The sequence below is a fragment of the Lytechinus pictus genome, chromosome 7 (assembly GCF_037042905.1).
Source record: "Lytechinus pictus isolate F3 Inbred chromosome 7, Lp3.0, whole genome shotgun sequence".
Lineage (NCBI taxonomy): Eukaryota > Metazoa > Echinodermata > Echinoidea > Temnopleuroida > Toxopneustidae > Lytechinus > Lytechinus pictus.
The window spans coordinates 12,839,227-12,847,504 of record NC_087251.1 but is presented as its reverse complement, the minus strand read 5'-3'; the positions used below and the strand labels follow the sequence as shown (position 1 = coordinate 12,847,504).

The window sequence follows — 8,278 nt, the reverse complement described above, 5'->3', positions numbered from 1 at the left end:
ACTGTGTTACACCCAATATTTTCATTCCCGTCACACCGGGCGAGCAAAAAGGTATAATACATATATTTTTTTGTCACGTCACATGGTCAAGCGATAAGCGGGGTGGGGGTGGGTCGAGGTGTTACAAAATAATCTGACGTCAATAAGGGCATACATGTATATCAGCTAAAGCAGTAGGGTTAAGTCCGTTTATTTTCGTACAAATTTTTTCTTTTTTGCTTTTTCCCCTCTAAGATAAAGGTCACTTTTGCACCCCCTAAAGGTCAATTTGCACACCTACTCAGCCCCCCCCTCACTACCACCACCATCAAAGAATATGCGTACGCCCTTATCAATGTCAACGTGCCCCTTTTCAGAGTCTCCACTTTCAAATTTGTTCTGCCACCTCTTTATACCAGTGTAAATATATTTCATTTTCAAAATTATGGGCACCGTATAGGCCTAGCTTAGGCCTACTCTTGGAAACTCTTCATTTACACATCGGTATTGCAACATTGAAGAACACAATTATTCATATTATACAACTTTTATTCCTACCCAATCACTTTATTCACAGGTAGGAAATGCTGCTGATGATGAAGAGAACTCCAGTTATTCCCCCACCTCATTCATAAGAGTTGCAACGTCGGCAGTGCGTGGGTCTGCAGACCAAGGGCGCAAAAGGCAACAACATGGATGTGGTCAACGCCTAGGAAATTGTGGACGAGGTGCTCGTGGATGTGGGGGAGTGACCAGACAACCGCCAATTGCTCGTCAGACGGGCAACATGAATCATGATTAAAAATGTGATTACAAAATACATAACACTAATGCGATTAGCAGTGCACTGTTCAATTTAGAAAATTTGAAGCTGTTTATACGTCGATCTTTAAATTCTCCGCTGTAAAAAACAAACATGAGTGCAAGTTACTGCGCAGTTTGACCCGTCCCAAAAAGTACGAAAAAACTTGAAAAACTACTTCTACCTGAGTAATCATAGGTCCACTGAAAAACCTTTTAATGTGGAGATATCCTATAGAAAAATCTAGTGCTAATGAAGCATTCATGTACTGTTATGCCAAAGTCCATAGGCTGGTACAGACTGAACATTCAGGTAAAGACCCAAGATCAACAAAAAATAAGGGCTATTTTCAGAGTTTGAAAAATCCCCTAATAAAAGAAATTTCTAAAGCTTTAAAAAAAAACCACTGTATGGGTTGAGTAACCCTTGTACTTACAAAGGCCTAAACTAATTAGCACAAAGTTGGATAATCCTAAAAAAGCATCAGTGCAGGTGATGAAATAACAATTTCTACAGGCCTTTAATTTACTCTAGCCCAATAATTTCCAATAGAAATGTCTCCAAAGTTTCAACAGACGAACGACCATGAAGTTACTTTTAAAATAATAGTCATGCTCTAGTTCTTAATGTCCTGCTCTGAAGTTTGTGCCGTTATCGCTGAAGATTTTCTCAGGTAGTCCCCCTGCGATTTACAAATCTTCTAAGAGCATTAATGAATGAATCTGTGTCCAAGGAGTTGGCTATCTCCAGACGCAAAGCCCTAGTGGTCAAACAAGTGAATATACAGTCATACCTCTTGGGCTGGCTCCGGCCTTGCTTAACACTGAATGGCCTGAAGAAGTCGACTCCGGTTAAGGTAAATGGTGGCCTGCCAGGTGTCACTCTTTCTTTTGGCAGGTCAAGTGTGCCTTGAAGCAAAGGATCCAAGCTACTCCTCACTTCAATCTATTCTAGGAGGAATAGCAACTGATCAGATTACCAATGCTATTCAGAAGACCTTGCTGGAGTTTGACCTGGGGCTGGAGACGACGAGGATGATGTGAAGTTTACCACATCCCGGGGGAGCGCCATGTCCAGAGTGTCTTGTATAAGCGAAACATCAAGTGTGAAACTGAGAGCAGCGAGGGTGACGGAGGAGCTGGTGAACAAGAAAAGGGAGCATTTCTTACAGGAACAAAGACTAAGACGAGACCAATTTGAACTACAACTAGAACAATTTGAACTAAAGGAAAGAATAGAACTTTTCAAGATCGACGATGACAAGTAAAATGCCATGGTTGAAGCCACTATGTGGCAAGAACAGGTAAATGAAGAAAGGGAAATGAAGTTGTGGGATTAAGCAGGGGATACAATGGTAATCACCAAATTAACAACCAAGTACAAGAACAGAAGCCCTTCATACCCAATCTATTTCAGACCCCAGTCAACAACATGTATAATCCTAATATGATGGCAATGGCTCTAAGTTTGCCAAAACCAGACATGCCAACTTTCTCTGGCAATCCAATCGATTATTGGAATTTCGTAGTTTCGAAGTTAACATTGCTGACAGAATTCATGACAGTAGGTTAAAATTGTCTTACTTAATTCAGTTTACCCTAGGCAAGGCCAGAGAGGCCATAGAAAATTGTGTATTACTCGATCCCGATACAGGTTATTCCAGAGCAAGGATAATATTACAGGACCAGTTCGGACAGAACTACATAGTGGCTAGAGCTCATCTGGAGGAGGTTATCACTAGATCACCACTTAGGGTGACGGACAGCCAAGGTCTGTGGGATCTAGCCAGAGACATGAGGAGGTGTCAGATGACAACTTCTCAGATGGGGTACTCGGCTGATATGAGTACAACGGATACCCTACTGAAGATTCAACATCTTCTCCCAGTCCACATTCAGTCCAAGTGGGCAAACCGAGCACATTCACTGATGGAACAATCAGTGATGCCCAACTTCTCCCATCTGACGGACTTTATTGAAGAATCCGTTTAGTTGGCGAGTAATGTGCTCAGTAAGAGTGTTGGGCGTCCGGTCGGGCAAGATAAGAAGGCATCCTCGGGAAAGCCTCGGCTGAAGGTTTCGACCTTCAATACTACAAGCAAGTCTGTGAAACCTATGCTGGACAGAGAATCATGAGCTTGAGAAGTGCCGCAAATTTAAAGGTCAGTCAATAAATGAAAGGATTGCCTTTGTCAAGGCTAAGGGTCTATGTTTCGATTGCCTCAAAGGGTCATACATGGCAAAGGGCTGCACAGCTACCCCAAAGGGCAGCAAGGAAGGGTGCAAGAAAAGACACCACTCTTCTTCATATGGAGTGGTCTGATAAGGGTAAAGATAAAAGGCAAGAAGCAGGTAACCATATATTGTATATATGTATCTATATTGTATACAGAGTCGGTGGAAAGAGAAAGTAAAATAGTACCAATGCAAGATTGTATACAGCGCACTGCTTATTGTGCTCCTTGATTCCAAGAAGTCCAGGAGAAGATGAGTCATATGGGTGAAGCATCACCCAAAGAATAGAACAAAGAAAGTAAGATTCAGAATCTGTTCGAGATGCAGGCCATGATTGACTACCATAAGAGACCAAAAGTGGATCCAGCTCTCAAGCCAAAAATGAACTTGCCCGCAGCGCTGATTCATTATCCGCCTTTGGCATTCCTATTGGACCTACTCTCGGATAACCAGTGACAGCATATCGCTGAGTTCAGAGACCATTAGGGAATGCAACCATCACAGATTCCGGTGAGACCTGCCTCAAATTCAGGACAATCCGCACAGGAGCCTCTGGTCCTGATGTCGGTCCCTCGACCTGTGCCTGACTGCGTGAATGAGACTCGGCAACTAGTCCCTATGACACCTGGGAGGGCACCCATCCACTACGTCGGGGTAGAAGGGGGAGTGAAGAACTACTGTGACCCTGACTTTTTCACTAACCCTGCCCTTGAACAGGATCTCCTGAATATTCAGGAAGGGTAACTGTGGAATATCGCAGTAGGGATCCACCCCAAGAAGGCCCATCTCTATACTAATAGGCAATAAGATCCTTTTTTCTTTGCATTACCTCGCTTTTCTGCTGGTAATTTGACTGAGTGAGGTCGGGCTCAACCACACAATGAGCCCAGGCTTATGGAAACAGCAGGAGGTTCTCTTGCATCGGTTTTCTAGATCTCGGCAACCTAGGGAAAGTGTTGGTAATATATATCCGTGGATCTAGAAGGAACTGTTTGGGCAAGGAGGTAACTCATATTGCCTTTGCGAGACAATTAAGGGAAAATTGCCTGGTGCAGCAGAGGATTGCTTCTGTGGAGACCTCACGGCGGTCTGTGAATAGACTTAAGCCTTCCCCCATTGCTACTTTCTACAAAGCAGCATGTCGCAGTCCAGGAGATCAAGCAAGATCAGCTCCTATTGTAGTCCGATTCTCCCCAACCAGGAGTATAACACTCCTGCATATCTGGCGATGTGGGCCAAGTAGTGGCAGAGATCCGCAGAACCACCCTAACAGAGATAATGACGCTAACATTTGCCAATGGGCTGCGGCTTTATGGATAGGCCTCTAGCCCAGAGAACAAGGTGTGCTCTTTTCAAATAACTCTCCATTACTGAATAGATTCATGCAAATCTGTTCATGCAAAAACTAGCATTACATGTAGAATTATTCAAAACCTTGGGTTTGTCCTATGCATGAATTCCTGTTTAGCGAGCATTACCATTTGTAATATTTTTATGTTGTTGAATAATAATGGTTACTTCATAGTTCTACATTAAATTACCAAAGGTAAACTATTAATGGTTGATAATGGACACTTGTTGGGAATGTATTTCATGATACATATTTCACTTTTAAACTGATTTTAAATATATTACAATATGTTTTATTTAATAGAACATCACGATTCATGCATTTGATATGAACTTTATTAGATATGCAGATTGAAGTTATTAGAAATTAATGTTTGACACATATTTACAAGGGATTTTTTTTTCTAGTTTGCTTGATACTTTTTGTTTTCTTTTCTATTGTGTCACAGCTACTACCACCAGCCAGGAAGTGGTAGAAGAGCCTCCAACACCCAGGAAGGTTAGGGTCCAAGGAGATTTTGCAAGATTTGATTCTAAGCTTGCCTACCTTCTAAAACAGCAATGCATAATATGCCAGAAGAAAAAGACAATTACTGAATGCTTTGACAAGGAAGAGGAAAAAGAAGCTGAACCTCTCTTTGCTGGTGAAATGAGTTTTGGTGGCCTTGAAAGTAAGATACCACCTTAGCTGCTACCAGTCATACACAACATTTTTTTTTTGCGGTAACATAAAGAGAGTTTAGACAGAAATGTTTACCAGAAAAGGTATAACCAATTTTGTAAATCTGTAGTGGAATGTATAACAGTTGTATTCTGAGCTTTTATTCTATGCACAACTTTTCAAATAAGTTATTTGGAGCTACAATCACAATTTCTTCTAAAATGTCTCACCCTCTGTGCTATGCACTTGACCCTGAATATAAGAGTCAATAGCTGTTAATCCTTTAAGATTGTGGGAAAAATAACAATAACAAAGCAAAGGAAAAACATTACAACAGAAATCTATTCAAATCTATTGATCAAGCTAAATATTCATTTTTAGTTTGTTTTCTGCTTATTCCACTAATGCAGTCCATGAAATCTAAGGAAAGGGAGTGAAAAGGGTAGTGCCAGCCTGTGTCATTACGCGACTTCGCCAGGAGTTCCCTGAATATAATGCCTTAGTCTTAAAAGTAGAGCCCGCCAGAGAAGCTTGTGACGAAGGTCACACAAACCGAGTCGGATGAATCAGATTTTGAGACTTTTGATAGGAAAGGGGTGTTGGACATATGTCCAATGTTGAGCATTTTTTAGGAAGCATTGGAATTTCAAAGCAAAAGGGCTACAGTTTTTTAACAGAAAATTTTCATTATCCAGGAGAAAAATTGCAGAAAATTGATGATAAAGTGTTGGTGATTGAGCAACAGCTTAAGCACAAAGAATTTGCAGAAAATAAACTTTCTCCAGGAAAAATAATTTTTCATTGGCTTGACCCAACGTCAACATGAAAATCCTATGCTACTCGTGAGAGATTTCCTGAAAGAATATTTTGGAATGAATAGGTCCAATATTGAATAGCCTATATAGAATGCAACATTCCTAAAAATTGATCATTGAATACTGGGGGAAGAATAACAATAAAGAAGCGAAAGAAAAATATGAAACATTCGTAAAATAAATTTATTCAAATCTATTGATCAAGTTACATATTCGTTTTTAGATTGTTCTCTCTCTTTACCTCTAATGCAAGCCATCAAGTTTCCCAGCCTACACGCTTTTCACATATCTTATTCATGGAGTCTTATGCAAGGGAGTAAGAGGAGTAGTGCCAGCCCGTGTCGTCACATGACTTGGTCAAGAGTTCCCCAAAAGAGTTGGGAGTCTGTATATGGTTCAAGCATGGAAATGATGGAGAAAAGAACTTGAGGAAATCATCACTGAGGGAGATCTGTGCGGAACAAACCTGAAATTGTGATGAGACAGGGCTACATTGGACTACCCTCTTTCATGCATATATACAGGCTGTGACACCACGTCTTGCTACCTTGGAAAAGGAAATTAAGTGCATGTAAAGTCTGGAAAAGTTATCCTGATGTAACACACACATTCCTCTACGGTGGAGCTACCTTACTGGACCCTGGTTGGACCAGAAGAGAAAACACCCCTCAGTCAATAAAGGAAGGAAAGGACAAGATTCCGCTGGAGAGAGAGCGTCACTGTGTGAATGCCCCCCAAAAAAGGTGACAGCAGCATGTTCACTCAAAACATAGTTGTCAGGTCAGGAAATCTAATCATGTAGATATCTTCTCAGTATTGAATCTCAACGCATATTTTAATGAAATGTATTTTACTTGTGTCCTAGACAGACTTTATCACTTCATCCACCTTGACATACTGCCGATTGTTTGGTTGTTGAAAAATTCAGGTAATTTGAAAAATTACAAAGTGGCATATGGATGTTATCACCCAGCCTCCACAATAAAGGGGAAGAAAAAAAAACATTATAAAAAAATGGTTTTTTTTCTTCCCCTTTATTGTGGAGGCTGGGTGATAACCCGAACACATTCACCACTCGCGTCCCCTCTACATACATGTAAATATATTGCAGGTAATTTGTGCTTTAAAATGTTGGATCCCACTGCAAAACAGAACACTGACAGTACATAGTATAATGATCCCCAGGGAGAGGAGAATGTGCAAAAAGTGAACAACATACTTCCAACAACAACAAAATATTAAACAAAAGATAGCTATATAGAAATCTATAAAAAGAGCACCCATTATCTTGCATCAGTACTGTGGGAAGTCTGGATCTACTTGGTTAGCCCATGCTGTCAATCCTCCGCAAACATCCTTCACAGTGACTGGTAAAGAGTCTAACTCCTTGCGTAGCTTGAGGACTGCTTTCTGTGAGTCGTTACCTCTTCTGCATACAACATACACTGTATGAAGACAGGAGAAAAAAAAGCAATAAGTCAAAATCTAAATGGACTACTGAAAATTCATTTTAGTCCAATCTCATGGGAACACAGATATCCATTTTGAGATATTTACACAGGAGGTAAATAATACACTTTCCAGATTATGATCTAAAAATAGCTTTGGGTAAAATAATTTGTCTGATGAAGTGCATTTATATCAATTCAGTATTCCGATAAACAAACATGAAACAAAGAAAACATGGAAAGTATCAAAAAATCTAGACCTTTTAAGTGAATGATAGAGACATTTCCGCTATCGAAAGAGAAAGACGCTCGTAGACTTATCAAGAAAACTAATAAAATCAACTCAAGGCAATAATTGAGAATGATCAAACCAAATAAGAATGGAGTTGGACGTCTGCTGGAAGACTGAAGAATTTTATAATTGAGTCAACAAAGAAATAATTCACTTACCTGGAAATGAATTCTCATGTTGATTAACAAGCTGATTACTGATGATTTCTTTTAATCTGGGTATACCCTTTTCACTCTCGATGTCATCAATTGGGACATCTGTGAATCACAGGTCAAGGTCATGAACAGACATCATCTACATTAGACAAATTATTCACAAAATTCAACCCTTCTTTACACATCATTCCTCTATGTGTATAGATATAATTTCAACACTCTACGAGTCCGTTTCCAATCCATTAGCATGTAGAAATTAAAATCATACTTGATGGTAAAGATATCATGCCCTGAATCTGAATCAATCAGTTTTTTATCAATGTCCTGTCATTTGGAATTCAATTTCAACTGAAATTCATAAAAGTATATCACTAAATGTTCTCAAATAGAAATATAATTTTTTTTAAATGATCAGTGTCATTTACATTATTATAGTTTTGTTTTGTCTAGGGTTTGTTCAGCTTTTTGTTGTCTCATTTCTATATATAATATATCAATTTTTTCCATTTTTAAGTATCAGTATCTTGGGTAGGCATTTATAA

General features: G+C 39.6%; 2 protein-coding genes across 2 annotated transcripts in view; one reads left to right on the top strand and one right to left on the bottom strand.

The window, feature by feature from the left end:
- Positions 1 to 224: 224 nt before the first annotated feature.
- Positions 225 to 8,278, bottom strand: part of LOC129265998 (adenylyltransferase and sulfurtransferase MOCS3-like) — a 28,806-nt gene continuing 20,752 nt past the window's right edge. The window contains exons 11-13 of the mRNA XM_064101954.1: positions 7,740 to 7,838; positions 7,122 to 7,286; positions 225 to 1,919 (exon numbers count right to left, since the gene is read on the bottom strand). Of these exons, the coding sequence (XP_063958024.1) occupies positions 7,135 to 7,286; positions 7,740 to 7,838 (251 nt within the window). The 3' untranslated portion in view covers positions 225 to 1,919; positions 7,122 to 7,134. The remainder of the gene's footprint in view (positions 1,920 to 7,121; positions 7,287 to 7,739; positions 7,839 to 8,278) is intronic.
- LOC135154607 (uncharacterized) lies at positions 1,494 to 2,772 on the top strand. The gene is made up of 2 exons (XM_064101368.1): positions 1,494 to 1,637; positions 2,374 to 2,772. Exons 1-2 carry the CDS (start codon positions 1,494 to 1,496, stop codon positions 2,770 to 2,772), a joined length of 543 nt encoding a protein of 180 aa, XP_063957438.1.

Coding starts and splice junctions, on each gene's coding strand:
- LOC135154607 (XM_064101368.1), top strand. CDS start 1,494: ATGAATGAATCTGTGTCCAAGGAGTTGGCTATCTCCAGACGCAAAGCC. Junction 1,638..2,373: donor AGAAGTCGACTCCGGTTAAG/GTAAATGGTGGC, acceptor TACTTAATTCAG/TTTACCCTAGGCAAGGCCAG.